This window comes from Pecten maximus, chromosome 2 (assembly GCF_902652985.1).
Source record: "Pecten maximus chromosome 2, xPecMax1.1, whole genome shotgun sequence".
NCBI lineage: Eukaryota > Metazoa > Mollusca > Bivalvia > Pectinida > Pectinidae > Pecten > Pecten maximus.
The window spans coordinates 29,083,036-29,100,095 of record NC_047016.1 but is presented as its reverse complement, the minus strand read 5'-3'; the positions used below and the strand labels follow the sequence as shown (position 1 = coordinate 29,100,095).

The following is a 17,060-nucleotide window of genomic DNA, read 5'->3' as shown; positions in this document are numbered from 1 at the left end:
GAAATATGTCATTTGTGGCGTATACTATTACACACGAGAAAACTAAGCCAGGTTCCCGCGCTGTCAATTAAAGACACGGGCAGATGCAATACTGCTTACAGGTTACACTGGCACTGCCTAGGATAGGTTCAAGATATCGTGTCCTTTAAATAATCTATTGTATGTTGAACATGCCCTCAAATAAGACATATAAATATACGAACTAGGATGACGTTTTACCTTATCCATTTGTTAAGCTTTATAATTTTGGAAAACAGATTACGTTATAGTTTGTTAGATAGAAATGTATTTGTTACGACTAAGGGTTTGGTTAACGTAAATTGCTTTGCACAATTATTGCAATGGTTATATCATTTTGGTGTAACTACATTATGTTTATTAAGCATATCTATTTATTTTGGACCTTCTGACATTGTAACTGTAACATGATAAAAGTAGGTTTTTTGCTATAGCAGGAAGTGGGATCCAGAACAGATGATTTGCTAATTGTTCAGTGAAAAGAATATCCTGTAAATGATTGCTGAAAGTAATTATCACGAGCAAAGACAAACAAGGATATCAGCATCTGTTTTGAAGAATTTTGATCTGCAGTAGCTGAACAGTTATTGTTTGCATTTCTAGTAATGAAATCCCCATTCATCATGGGGACCTGTCTATCCTCTGTCACCGAAGGATTGTAACGTCACAGATAATCGGTGATGCAGATCCAGCAGAGGATGGCCATGGGTCACTCAATTATCCTTGGGGTAAGCTTACATTCTAGGGTAGAAAGTAAAATATAGAGCTAGTATTGTTGGCTAGCAAAAAGGTCCATGTAATGGCGCTTCCTAAAAATGGCAGACTTAGGTCCACACGAGTAGACACGATCTTAACTCAATGCGTTTTTATATTGGGTTAATTCATTTACATAGATAGTCATTTGTGGGGATCTCAAATGATAACTTTTTTAAAGAATATTTATTTTCTTATTTCTTTATTTATTTCTTATAATATTAACTATTGGACACAAGATGATGACCTTAGCCATATAGTGGTCATTCCTATGAAACATGTTTGTTCTGTCGACTACAGTCAGTAATTAACTTTCATGCAACGAATTGCATTCACGGCAGTATAACGGTCCTGACCAATCCTGCTATTTTAACAGTAGAAATATTATGTATGCAAGCACACGCTTAATTTGAGATAAAGTTATAAGAATGTAAATCCTATACATTATTATGCCAATTGCTAAACGATTAGTTTGTAATTCTAACTCGGTTGTCTTCATGCTTAACGTAGTCGATGATTTGGCAACAAGTTAATCCTAAGTCCTACAGTAGCAATAACTGATGTCATGTGTATGACTTAACCTTTGTTTTCAAATGTATATAATACACACAAGAGCCTTTTACTGTTCGATTTCATTCAGGTGAACATGTATGATATTAGCATATGAAATACCATCTAAATATATGCAAACAATTTGCTTTAGCCAAATGGACCGTGCTTAAACAGGGTACAGTTTCTGTGCTCTAATTACAAAAAAGGCAGAACAATTTCCTGTCTCTACAAAACTTGACAACCTGTGTTACTTTCTATCGTCACAGAGGCAGATAATGGAATAAATGGGCCTGATGAAAAAGCCCCAAGGATTGTACAGATTTATGTCCAATTTGATAACTGTGAATTAAACTCCACATGATGAAACTAGTCAATTGATCTTTTTTTCTATTGATATATTGGTTTGTTCAAATAACTATGTGAATTACTTGGAATGTTTGTTTCCCTTTCCTGATTAAGGTACATATTTGCATGTTCGATCTATAACAGCCCAAGGGATTACAGTAACATCATATCGTACAACTATTCACCATTCTGTGAAGTGTGGGAATAAAATGATTCTTTGTAATCATAGAGCCATTATCATATGTACATGAACGGCAGTGGCACGGGAAATATATCATAGTGAATAATACATATAATTTCTTCTCCAGGTCGTTTTGGCTCTTTATCTATTGTTAATTCATCATCCTAATTTTAAAGTTGCTATCAGAATTAAACTTAAAAGGTTTAGGCAATGATTTGTCGATTTCAAGGGCCAGCAAAGGACAGGTTCATTACATATCACGTGCATTTTTTCTGTGACTGTTGCCACATGTGGTGCGGGGAATCAAATCTGGATGGAGGTTTGTGTGTGTGTGTTCATCATGCTATAATTTAATTTTGTATGAAACCCGCATTTTCATTGGCTGAAATAATTTTGTTATACCTCCATAACAAAATTTTTGACGTTGCGAAATGTAACGTCATTTTTGATTGGCTGATGACGTTGCGTAATAATTTATCACAGAAAAGAGTTCGCCAAAGAAAGTGAAATATCTTGGTGTGTATAAGACGAAATTAAATTATAAGAATTAACATTAATTATTTTTTATGTTATACAGTCATAACATAAAAAAATTGGAGTGTACTCTCTTCATAAACCGCTTCGCGGTTTATTTAGAGTACACTCCAGTTTTTTCTGTTATGACTGTATAACAGAAAAAAATAATTGATGTTAATCCTTAATTAAATACATTACTTTGTTGCAAACAAACTGCAATACTGTTAATGTCATCGATGCCAGATCAGATTCCTGTTGATAAACACTTTCAAAACACTTACCCTTGTGTACTAACGACTCGTTCATTATTGTACTAACAACACATACACTATTGTACTAACAACATGTACACTATTGTACCAACAGCACGTACACTATTGTACTAACAACACGTACACTATTGTACTAACAACGCGTACCCTATTGTACTAACAACGCGTACCCTATTGTACTAACACCACGTACACTATTGTACTAACACATACACTATTGTACTAACAACACGTACACTATTGTACTAACACATACACTATTGTACTAACAACACGTCACTATTGTACTAACAACACGTACCCTATTGTACTAACAACACGTACACTATTGTACTAACACATACACTATTGTACCAACAGCACGTACACTATTGTACCAACAGCACGTACACTATTGTACTAACAACACGTACACTATTGTACCAACAACACGTACACTATTGTACTAACAACACGTACACTATTGTACTAACAACACGTACACTATTGTTATCGTAACAACATGATGCACTATTGTACTAACAACACGGTACCTATTGTACTAACAACACGTACACTATTGGTACTAACAATCACGTACACTATTGTAATAACAACATACAGCTATTGTACCTACAGCAGTACACTATTGTACTAAACACACTGTCACTATTGTGACTAACAACACGTACCCTATTGTAAAACTCACAACACGTACACTATTGTAACTAACACCGGACACTATTGTAACCAACAGCACGTCACACTTATTGTACTAACAACACGTACAATATTGTACCAACAACACGTACACTATTGTACTAACAACACGTACACTATTGTACTAACAACACGTACCCTATTGTACTTACAACACGTGACTATTGTACTAACAACACGTCACTATTGTACTAACAACAGGTACACTATTGTACTAACAACACGTACACTATTGTACTAACACATACACTATTGTACCAACAGCACGTACACTATTGTACTAACAACACGTACACTATTGTACTAACAACACGTACGCTATTGTACTAACAACACGTACACTATTGTACTAACAACACGTACACTATTGAACTAACAACACGTACACTATTGAACTAACAACACGTACACTATTGTACTAACAACACGTACACTATTGTTCTAACAACACATACAATATTGTACTAACAACACGTACACTATTGTACTAACAACGCGTACCCTATTGTACTAACAACATAAAGCGTGTAGCTATAGAATATTTTTGTTTTCATTTCTGGACGTGTTCTGTGGGTCACATCCTGTTCTATATTTAGCCGTTAGTTTCGCTGACATCCGTTCCGGTTACCTCATGATGTGATATGAGTAGTTACAGTCGTTACCGCTACGATTTCACTACGTCAGTTTGATGGGTATTAATTACAAAAATCTTTAATTCAGATGCCCATCTCCTTGCTTGAAACAACACATTCATACACACTTTTGACATCTTAGACATGACATGGCAATTTAAGAACAGGAATTTGTTTGATGAAACAACCATGCGAAATATGTTTTTCTCTTGCTCAAGTGACATCTAAAACGTATATATGTTTATAAAGCCGAGTCAATCTTGACGCTGACTGGAGACGCATTCACAAAACAACTTGTTTTCAAAAGGAGCAAGTTTCATTGAAATTTCAATTTTGTGGAAAATGTTTCGACTAAACGGAAATGAAACATGCTTTCAGTAAACCAAAAACTGATACATCAAAGTAGTTCAAACGAACAAATCAACATAACTCAACCATGTTGCAAAAATCCAATTTTCTCAAAAGTAAATTGGGCATAATTTTGAACATTAAAAAATTCATTTTAGGCAGCCTGCGGTCCGCCTACCGAGAAACATTTTCATTAATTCTTATTTTAACGATTTTATCCTTCTTTATAACAGGCTTACACGTTCTATCGCGCCTCCAGGGCGATCAAAAAGCGTCTATATATAATGTCAACCGCTCACTATAATTTTTGTCCACATGATGGTTCTTCTATGTAAGAAGAGCAATACAAGCGAATAATTCGATTAGTTATTTCCCACCAGCTAGGAGATGGTCTTGTTATACACTTGATGGATATATTTATATGATAGAATGACGGGCGTTTTGTAGAAATGTCATATACGGTGTTACAGTTCGCACGATTTGAATTCATAATCTACAGCTTTGATCATGACTATGTTCTGTGCGCGGCTACTCGCCTTTGAAGGAGTTAAAGTGGAATTATTTTTCTGCGCGGATTACTATTTACCGTTACAGCCCGCGTAATAATCTATCGTTCAATTTATCATGTATCAATCTAGACAGAAGCTGTCATGGCTGATGTGTGATAAATCCTGACATTTACAACCTAAAGACAGTTTCATGTCATCTAGAGGCTACGGAAACGACTACAACTGGCCCGACTTTTGGTCCAGTCACTCGTCTGATACCTAGAACCAGCACTGTCTTTGGTTTTAATTCAATTGTTCCAATTTCAATTAACTTAGATAGCTTGTAATGCTTGATTGCAAAAGTTATCGAATTTCTTTAGAGAAGTGCTGATTGAGCCGCTCCACGTTGCACAGAACGAGATAACTGGGGTGCACATCAGTATAGAACTTCATAAACACCATGCATGCAAAAAGACATGCTGATATAAACATATACACCTTTCTTGAAAGGTTTAATTGAGACGAAATAACAAAGATATCATATCACCTATAATGATATGGTTTGCCTATTCCTGTCTTCAGTTTTAGTCAGAACACGTGTGGATGTTACATGTAATCATGCAGAGATTTCTCATAAAGGAATATATCCAAAAGGCTCAATGATATGTATAACAATGTGCCAGATACCACAGCATACTGTTACATTTTAGCAGACGTTATGTAAGCTTTTTTCTCTAACTTTACCTATCTACAATTGTAATTCAATTTTGTTTTCACTGTAATTATTATTCTAAAATAAACTTTATTTTCTTCACTGTCTCTGTTAACAGAACCAGTTCACTTACGTATGCGAAACCGAATTTTTAAAATCCTACTGTAGCAATCCGAATATGTTTTTGCATACAGTGTAAAAGCAATATTACACAACAGCGGACTTTCATTATTACCTACGCATATTGCCTCGTCTGACAGAATCGAATCATCCATAATCATTAATATAAAAATAGATGATTTATATAAATTATTTAGTTACGGTAATCTCGCAAATAAATAGAATTCTTAAATCTGATAATTTTTTTAAGTATATTACTTTGTTATGCATTAATATTAATCTAATATGAAATTTGTATATAAGTATTTGTACATAAAATACGTATTAAACAAAAACACAAAAAATTATAAATGAATCAGTTAATTATGTATCAAACTAACAATACCTTGCTCGGGATTTAATTAAGTGTCAGGGGTATTATTCCGCGCCTAGTCCGGTGGTGTTTGGGTACAGATTATCAGTTAGGGCGGATGAAATAATTAACGATAACCTCAAAATACGTTGCAAATTACGATTTGATTTTCCGACTTTATGAAACTAAATCCCCTTACACAAGTTTGGCGGACTGTGAATAGGTCGGTGAAGTTTTGATCTCCGAATCCATTGAATTGGAACACCAATGCAAAAGTTTGATGAAAGCAACAGTAAATTTTCCAAAGTGTCCTTACGCAAGTCAGACAGACTGCGAGGGGAGGTGTTATAAAGGCTATTGTATACGACCAAAATATTTGTCAGGTCCGAGGTTATTTATGTGAAATTTATTACCACGATACAAAATTAATGCATTTTTCATCACGGCTTAATTCAGAATAATCGGCAGTGGATTGTATTCTTCAGTTGTATTTGGTTTCTCTCTTTTCAGGTTGAACTTCCATTCTTCCGAGTATAGAAGCTGACAGGTGATTGGTGCATAATTAGTCACATGACCCATCGACAGGTCGTCTGCTGTTCCGGCGATGATTTGAACCCTCATAATATGTCGTATGGATTGGAGAATGAATTAACTAGCAGAGACAGAGACATGCACAAAACAGCAGCCTACTATAACCACGCGCCGCCATACCAGGCATATTTCCCTGTTGAAAATGGATACCCATCCTTTGACGCACCGTACGGGCATCCTAGCCCCTCTCCACCTGGTGGAGACTTCTATCCGTGTTCTCTTCAGAGTTCCCATAATCCTTCACATGGATCTGAATATATTCCTACCCAGGCACATTACCCTGGTAACGAGCCGTACCCTAACGGACACAGCATACAGACTCTGCCCTGTCCCCCCGGGGGAACAAACACCGGATCAGTGATTCCTGGAAAACAAGGTGAGATTTATCCATGGATGAAGGATTCTAGGCAAAATTCAAAACGTCAACAGCAGCAGAATCAACAGAATCAACCACAACAACAGAATCAACAGCAACAACAACAACAGCAACAACAACCACCAGCAACACAATCTGTGCAACAATCTCAAACAACTCCACCTCAGCAGCAGCAACAGCAACAACAACAACAGTCGCAAGCACAATCACAGTCACAATTATCAGGTGAGTTCATTATTGAATTTGTTTGAAATAATCCATGATGACAGCTGTCCTACTTTAGTCCAAAATCATATGTGTAACGTCTCATTATCTATGCATGGTTGGTGTTTGATATGTAAACCTTACTGTTAATTAACCCAATTGCACACACACAAAACATATTAATTATAATGCAGGTGTAACTAAAACTTTTAATTATGGATGCCATCAAAAAACAGAAGAAATATTTTGTCATCGGTTTATGTCAGTAAATATACATATTTGTTAAATTATTAGAAATATTTGATATTTTTGCAAAGTTGTCTTTAGGATACTTGAAATGATATGCATTCGACATATTAATACTTCACATCAATGATAATACAATAATCAGACTTGTTTCTATAAAATGGAATAACCGGTTCAAAAGCAGAACAGTATCGATGCGTGTTTCATTTTTCTAAGTTAAACACACCCTTTAGAACAATTTCGAATTAAAGCATAAACAAGTCCGCCATGTAAAACATTCCCTGTTATCCACGAGGAGCTCGTAACGGTACTAAATGAAGCAGAGGTGTACGAGATCTCTGACCAGGATTCGCGATGTTGATAGATGACCCATCCGACGTTTTCTGGCAATAAACTAGAACTATTAACACGGCAATGAAGTGTACAGTTTAAACCTGTCCGACACGAGATTTACGGTGTACGGGGGAGTGATGGATTAAAACTGTGATATATAGACGCTTCTGTTGGGATGAGAATCGTACACTGACACGGTAGTTTTACATTCTTCAATACAGTTCAGATCTACCTACTTAATACTGAAATATTTTATCTAATACCATAACACTTTTGAAAGAAATATATCATTAATTAATCGATACAATGTATTCCAATATACTTTATCATTGTTCTATTTTACAATAATTCAAGATGTATATTGTATTGTTTAAGTATATGCATGTATATTATATTGAGTGATAGAATACGTTAATAGAATGTAACTACGATACATATTAAGATATTTTCTATATATATATAATTTACTGCCAATATGTCAGAGGTATGATTGCAACGCAATTTGATAAAATAACAGAATATCGATATAAAACATACGTTCCCCATATGTATTGTAGCAACTAGTATTGTCTCGAAAGCAAGACATCTAAATGACGATGACATAACCGAAATTGCAAATAATAGATTGCCTCTTTCATACAAAAACATATCACATGGAAATTGATTAAGTAACGGATATGTGTATTGTACATAACATACACAAACTTATATTCATTAATTCGTTGTGTTTGTGTTTTCGGTTACGTAAATATACCTTTTTTATTTCTCGATCATTTGATTGATATCATATTTTATTTCATGTTAGGTCGATAGAAGTAATTACGAGCATTTCAATAGTATATTATGAGCTATGTACATTAACCAAAAATAGGTGATATCAAAGTTAATGCGGAAACATAATACAAATGACATGCATGTTCGCAAATTGATCAATCAATATTGATTGAATGTGTAAAAACAGTTAAGCATTAAAACTATCATACGCTTGAATTCATAATTATTTTACAAATAGGTCACGCATGGTTGACGGAAATAAAATGCCAATTTAATGTCATACGAGAATTGTTGAGTAGACAATACGAGAAGTATAAATTATACATTCATTGATGAATATGCATACAACTTGTGTACCTCTCTACATTGATATTCAAATAAGATTGTTTCATTCCAACTAAAGTATAATCATTTTGGTGTAAAAATACACAATAACCGCAGGTTTTGTTTGTTTTGTTTTTGTTTTTGTTTTTTTTTTTCGTTTTACTTTCCGACAATAACTACATTAACATTTTTATTTCCATGAATATTTGCTTGATTATTATATTTATATTTTCTATGTTTTCTGTAATTTTTGCGCTTGTGTTAACGATACATACCTACAAAGTTCATTATTTGCTATTTTTCTCCAAGTATATATCTATTATTTACGTCAATACATTTTGAAAATATAGAATACCATTTTTAGCTGTTATCTTCAATTTTTCATCTATATCCAACTCATGATTTTAGATGATTCATTAAATAATGCTGATATTATCATATACATTTCAGAGATTGTTTATATCAGGATATAAATAGCAACGTCAAAAATGGCTTACATTGTAGAAAAAAATCTAAACATTACGTTTTTATATTTTAATGATAAATGAGTTTAATGCATCTATTATTTGATTGATATTTAATGGTTTATTTAGCTGTTTGCCCTACTTTGGATGATTTAAAATTATGAAATCTGGTTTGATGTTTTTAGGCGACATCATGAATACACCTAGTTTGCACATAATTTGATATTAATGCCCAAATTGTGTTATAGAATATCTTCATCTATCTTCAATAGTTGTATTAAAGTAGAACTAGCGTCCATATCTATTATCTTGTCCTTGGACTTGTTTTTCGTTTTTCCTGTTTGTCAATATAATAATGGATCAAAACAATTTGTACCAAGTTAGCAAAATAGATAACTTTCAGATGAACAAGGTGTTTTTAATCTTCCCATTTAATATATCAATTATAGTAACATCATTCGATATCCATAAAACAGAAATTACTGTGGTCAATATATCGTTCCGCTTGAATGCGCATACAATACGCCAATTTATGAGGATATATATTTCAATAAAATACACCAATTACTCGTGTAAATTGTAAAGATTCAAATTGCACATATATGATTATATTGACAATCAGGAAAAACAAAAACAATTGATTTACATCAACATAAATAAGAACACTGAAATGGTAATTAATCAATATATATTTATCTATCAATCATTGTTATGAAAGCAGAAATCTGCGTAAGGTTAAATAAATACTAAAAAATAAACATAAAATACAATTGCTCTGCGCTTCTATCTTGGAGAATTTTCAGAAGAAAAATTGGAAAGATCAAAACGGGTCTGATGAAATGTAAGAAAATATGTTGTCCATTAAAAGCAATAATAGTGATATCAATAATTAATCATTATACGAATTAAGCGAATGGCTAAATGTTCGAGGCAGTCTGCTGATTTCTCAAGATAAACAAGATATGTGAAAAATCACGTCAGAAACAGTACCATAACAAAACCAAATAGCATTCGTCTATCATCGATAACTTCCTTGACCTTATGGATGCCGACGGTCCTCTTAGGTTTAGGTCTTAGGTGGTATGTAAAAAAAACGATAATTCAAAATAATAAATATTTCTATATCAGCGTACAGAATTTATATCCTATCACTTGGAGTAATTTGATTTCCCTCATAGAATATAAAATTAAGCTCAAACAAACTTCTGTGGTTAGGATAAATATGCATGCTTGAAAAATTAAGGGAATTATAAGTAGACTATTCACCGATCTAGAATATTCTTTCCTTTCCTTTTTGTTTGCTTTACAAACATAAATAACTTCCGTATATAAAACCAAGGCAAAGTAATATTACATTATTTCAAAGGACTATGGAAAATACATCAATGGAAGTTGTTTTGATTTAGCAAAACTGTAGGTAGTCATCTTATATATATAACAGTTATTGGTACAAAAAATTCTTCTTTGAAAATAACTTGAAACACGATTTCATTTCAGAACCAACCAAAAGAGCCCGGACCGCCTACACAAGCGCCCAGCTGGTGGAACTGGAAAAGGAATTTCACTTCAACAGATATTTATGTCGACCACGACGGATAGAAATGGCAGCCCTCCTGAATCTCACAGAGCGACAAATCAAGATCTGGTTTCAAAACAGGAGAATGAAATTTAAAAAGGAACAAAGACATAAATCTTCTGATAAATGCGGACGGCTGGACGGGGGTAATCTTTCCGGAACGGACAGTGATAGTCAAGGATCTTTGTCGGGAGGACCGGATGGTTTAGGAAGTGACTGTGGCGGTAAACTTAGTCCGGATGGTCTAAGTCACGGCAATGTGAACGGGCACGGAATCCAGCCTGGGATGGGACTATCTATTCACCAAGGGATGGCCCAACAGCACTCTCCGCAGCTGCCCAGTCCTCAACCTCATCCCCACTCAAATCAGACTAATATCGGAGTTAATTCTTATCCAGGTGAAAATGTCATGAATCCTTATCAGCAGTACCAACAGAAGCAGAGTCCCAACTCTCCTTTAATGAAACCATCAATGTCCCCTAATCCCCATCACCAAAATGGCCCAAATATGAACATGCAAAATATGGGCCAACCTCATCAACAGCAACAACCTCCTCAGCATCATCAACATCAACAACATATGACGTCACATCAACAGTACCTACACGTGAGCCAACCCGGTCAAGGTTATCACTCCGGTCACTATATGAATAATATGTACCCGGATGTAAACCCCATGGAGGACACTGATCCCGGGGTCAACATGGGAGTTAACTCTATATACCCGTCCACCATGCCTTGTGCGGTCAGTAGCGTAAATAACTGTTACTCTCAGGGCTATGACTATGTGCCAAAACTGACTCACCTTTAATTGGAATATCATTATGGTATTTTTGTAGGAATTAAATAAGTATTGAGTAAAAAGTACGGTATAGATTGTATCTAAATAGCATGCATTTTACCAAGGGGTATAGGTTCAATGTCAGATTGATGCATAGCTGAAATTCCATTTAGATACATTTTTAATGCTTTGTTATTGATAGCAGGCGAAACATAATAGTCATATTAATGTATGCAAATCCGAGCAGTGTAAATGCATTTCATTAACTATTTTCTTACAGTGCTCAATGATACAAACTTTTTACTGTTAACAAATCATTAATCTGGTTAATAAGCGTGATTTCGTTTCAATTTACTCTTTATTTACCATTCTATGTTTTCTTTTTAAAGCCTTAACATGCACAAAAATCACAAACAGAATATGTTTTAAAAGATTTATTTGTAGAAAGATATCTTAATTATGTACAGGAAAACATGAAATTATTTTACTTGTTCGCGTACCTGCTATGCGGTGACGATTACTTTGCTTAACTATCAAACTAATGATTTAATTGTTACATGCCATGGTGTGTTAATGCACTCAACTAACCCTGCCAATTAAACGCCGATCGTATAAACTAGTAGTAATACTGACAATCCCATGACAGGATCCTTCTATAGAATGAATACATGGCAGGTTGAAGATATTCCGTCGGGAATAGCCCGACACTAATCGTAGGTACCGCAATTATGTAATTAAATGTATCGGTTTCTTAACCACAATTAAGTAATTAAAAGTTACATATGTAAATAAGTAATAAAAGCATCAAATCGGAAATAGACCAATTACGACACCTACTAGCTTATCATGTGGTATGGGGTTGGGAGAAGACATTGAAAGGTTTATCGCTTCCTGTACGAAACGGCCTTTACTCTCACCATCTGCATCCGTCTTGTTTTGGCGGCAGATCTGGGAACTGGATTAATAAGAATTGAGCATTAGACACAAGATGAGGGGCGTTGTGTAATATTACAATCCCAGATATAGAAAAAAGACAAAGGTAGGTTATTTCAAGTATATTTCAAGATACTTTTTTTTCTATAAGAAGAAGTTAATTGGAATAAATATTAATACTACTAATTAAAGATAGTACATGCTTAAAGAGATATTTTTGACCTTCAGACTTCTCTCAGAAATCACAAAGTGGTAGAAAGACGTCCACATAAATACTTTTCGTATAGGAAACGCATAGCCTGTTGTCATAGCATTGCTCTAATTTTAAACTTTTCCATAGGGAAAATAGAAAATAACTATAACACAAACCGACTCTCTATAGATAATTGCCTATGGTTTGTTTGGCACGACTCACGATCTCTAACTGACGTTCCCACAGATTCAATTACTACATCTTCGCCTATCCACATACCACAAAAGATCAACGCAAGTTGGTTTGAAGTGAAGCATTTCGACCAATGGGAATTGCCAATGACATTTTTCTCGATAGTGTATCCTTCGGGCGATTTGTGATATTGATTGTAATTATTTGCCTGCCTCATGATAACAGGGAATGCGATTGGATCAAGTTCCTTACTTAATCCTCCTCCCAGCACAAACAGGTTTATTCTGAACCTTTATCAATTTATCTCCAATTGTTTGTGGCCTATTCAAATCACTTTTCCTGATTCTTTTGCATATTATATCCTCGTAAGGTCAGTATCGTATGTGGAATTTCGTCAATTTTTCTCGTTGTTAATTTTTTTTCATACTTTATGGATTAATTTCTAAAATAAGTATTGTTTCCCCCTTTTTAAGAATACGTTTTTCTCGTCAGACGTTTTGGTGCCCATTTCCTTTCTACACGTAATGAGAAAACTATTATTTGAGTTATTGACAGGTAATGGTTGACGTATTTTTGGTCTCTATCGATACACGTACACTTACTTTGAATCATATGATCAGATTGCACTTAACCCAAGTATATCACAAATGATGAAAAACGTCATTTATACTTCTGTTTATTTATTTTTATTTTCCATTTTTTCTTCTATTTTTTATATTATTATTTCTATTAGCATACTGTTATACCTTTTTGAAGTTATTTTAAGTCATTGTGGCTCTATATAAAATTCGTTTCGATAATTTAAAGAAATTTTGTACATTCGTATTAAATATTACATACAAACTGAGCCTTCCCCTAGGTCAATGACCAGTTGCTCTTCCTAAACATATTTAATTGGATATTTTTATTTGATTTGAACTCAACGGCAGAAAAGAGTTTGCTAAATGTTTGTGGCATCCTGCGATCAAGCCTTGAATCGTGATGAGCATAAGAATTGACTAGGCCTACAAAAATATGTAAAGATATGTACATGTATGTATGTATTTAAAGGATGAATTACGTTACCGTTAAATATGTATTATCCTTGATAACAATTACCTTTGGTAATAAGCATAAGACTTTATTAGATCAGGAACCGCTTTAATTATTTCGATAAAACTTAAATATTTATTTGAATATATTAGAAATTTAGTTTAGCCTTGTAGACATCTACGATCGTATCTGGTTGATTAGTTTCACTGGACCGTGTCAGATAATCTATATATTTACAAATGGTGCTTCAGGCATGTTTATGTCAAATGAAAAGTCAATTTGCTAGTAATCAATGCGGTACACATTTATTGATAAAATTTTAAATCAGGAATTGTACAACTGTGAAGAGTTTTATCATTGAAATCTGACCTTAAGATTCACGTGGTGTGATGAGGAACGGTCAGTTAAATGGAGCGCATTCATGTCCACGTGCTGGACATAAAGACATGGGTATTATGATATTCACTAGTGGTCATTAACATCAGGATGACCGCCGTCTGTCCAGACCTCAATATGTTTCAATTGATCTCCAATCTCGACATCTGTCATTGGCTGTTAATATTTATGGCCGTATCGTGTGCTTTTCCCGTGGTAGTGAATCTCCTGGGCATCTAAACACGTCAGCTGTAGATAGTCTCTAGGAAGTGTTGTAAACAATACTAACATTGGGTTAGCAGATACTATTTGTTGTACGAGAATTTCGATACATGATTACTCATAAAGATGGTGTAACGTAATATACTAATTACAATTCTTTTAGTTTAAGCTATATGATAACGAATATCAATGTTATTCTATTAGATTTTGTTTAATTTCCTATTGTCCCATTTACTCACCGAGAAACAAAGTATAAAAAAACTTTTTTAGTGCAAAAAAGAATGTCAAACTGCTATATGTTATATATCAAAATTATATATTCCGTTGATATAACGTAATAAGTATACACGAAACATATTATCATGTGCTATTTATATACAGTTTTATTACATACACTAGAAATAAAAATCAACCATAACGTCAGCACATCAGAAAAACACAGTAAGAGTTTACCTATTAAAATACGTCTTAGTATTTGTGTTTTTATATACAAAGGCCAGGAAAACTACTTCCTCAATTGTCTTTGTTTAACATAATACATCGTCTATTCGCAGATAATGAAAGATATCGCATAAAGGGAAATATTCTTTATGCGATAAATAGTATGAAATTTTGCTACATCAATGAATGTAATAATTTACATATCTGTCAAAATTCATATTGCAGTAATGAATATGTGTATTGAAAAACAAGATTATTCATATATCATTATGTGAATATTTACATCCAACGTGTATCACAGTCAGTAAAAAACGTTACATAATATAAACGCAAAATATTCCGGATAAAAAAAGAAAAATATACAGTTTATCTTTAGTAAAATAATTAGCATTTGCCATTCACAGTATATACATCAGACGTAATTATTATTATTGATAATAGTGTCGCCTACCGAAAGTCTAGGTTAATAAGTGTTTAATATATCAAAATCATTGATTGAATGTGTATCTATAGACAATACCTAAATATTCATTCATTTTTATCAGATATTTATGACGTCAAAAGGGTAAAATATGACAATGTTGTCTTATAGTTACTGTTATTACATATGAATGCATCAATGCATGAATTGTTCTTTTGCCTAATATACCCTGTTTTACGAGAATACTTGTATATTGTTTCATTTCTTTAATTATGCAGAAAATATTTGTAAATCTGTATTTTTATTTTTCTGATATTGATTGTATTTTATGTAGCTTGTTGAGTGGGAACTAAGATAATATCTTTATTTATCAGTCGGTGTTATGTAATACGAACAGCCAAAACCAGAAAACATAAGTTAAGTATTAACAATGTAATAATATCGACCTAAATGATTTGTACATAGTCAGTGTTTTGTTGTACCAAGGCAATAACACACTTTTTCACAAAGACAATTGAACTGCCATTGATTAATCTTAGACAAATGAATTGTCATTGATTAATCTATTCAATAGTGGTTAACAGTGTATAAATGTATCAAATTTATTGTCAACTATTTCAGATAATTTAAACAAGTTAACCACACCCTGATTAAATCGACCCCCGCCAATATCAATAGCGTACGATAATAATCATTTGGCAAATAAATAAATCAGTAAAATAATAAATGGTTAATATCCAGAAGTTACTCCTCAAAGAGAAATATATAGAAACCTGAAAAGTTTAACGTTGTTTGTTTAGACCATATAGATCTTGTTCATAGAAAACATACAGCTGTCACGCGCTGATTCTGTTCTGTATGACATTTCATGTTTAAATGCCAGGTATATTTAGAAATATCAAATCGATAGAGGTGGCTATCGCTAGCCTAGGCGCATGTTTTTAGTTATCAAATATTTGTATGTAAGTATTTAAATAATGTTGTGAACTGTTTTAGTGTTTATTGCTCAATGTTATAATGATGTACAATGACCTTCAAATGAGAAATAAATACATTTTTCAAATATGATTTAGTTGAATGCATTTTTAGATAGTAAATGTACTACATTTGATATACCGTCCGTTGGCTGCCATTATAGAGAGTAATACAAAACATACAAATTGTACCTAGAAATCCATGCTCTATAATGTCAATATGAACATTGGTGAATGACAGTTTAACGAGGTACCGATATATGCTACTTTGTAGCGGATCAGTACAACTTTCATTAACTGTTATTTACGATACATCTCAACAAATGTATAATACCGACATTCGAATGGAACCGTAATTCTAAGTCAAAATCGACAAAAAAGGGGGGAAATGCAAATAAGATATAGATTTGCATGGAAACTCTTGAAATGAGTACTAAATCATCCCGTATTTGTTACAGATGAAGCTTGTCAAACTAGTTGTAATGATAAGTTTCACTGTTATAACATATATTGCTGAATCAAGGAAGTTGTTCATTCTTTATGCAAAACAAAGTAGGATAAATTATCCACAACCCTTTTTAACTAATTTTTCCTGAATGAAATGTCTTTACAGTGCATAT

The 17,060-nt window shown here is 33.5% G+C and overlaps 1 protein-coding gene across 1 annotated transcript in view; it reads left to right on the top strand.

Moving 5' to 3' along the window:
* Positions 1-16,531, top strand: part of LOC117321753 (homeobox protein HOX3-like) — a 44,831-nt gene extending 28,300 nt beyond the window's left edge. Inside the window, exons 2-3 of the mRNA XM_033876269.1 lie at positions 6,499-7,180; positions 10,798-16,531. Of these exons, the coding sequence (XP_033732160.1) occupies positions 6,559-7,180; positions 10,798-11,687 (1,512 nt within the window). The 5' untranslated portion in view covers positions 6,499-6,558 and the 3' untranslated portion in view covers positions 11,688-16,531. The remainder of the gene's footprint in view (positions 1-6,498; positions 7,181-10,797) is intronic.
* The last annotated feature ends 529 nt before the right edge of the window (positions 16,532-17,060 follow it).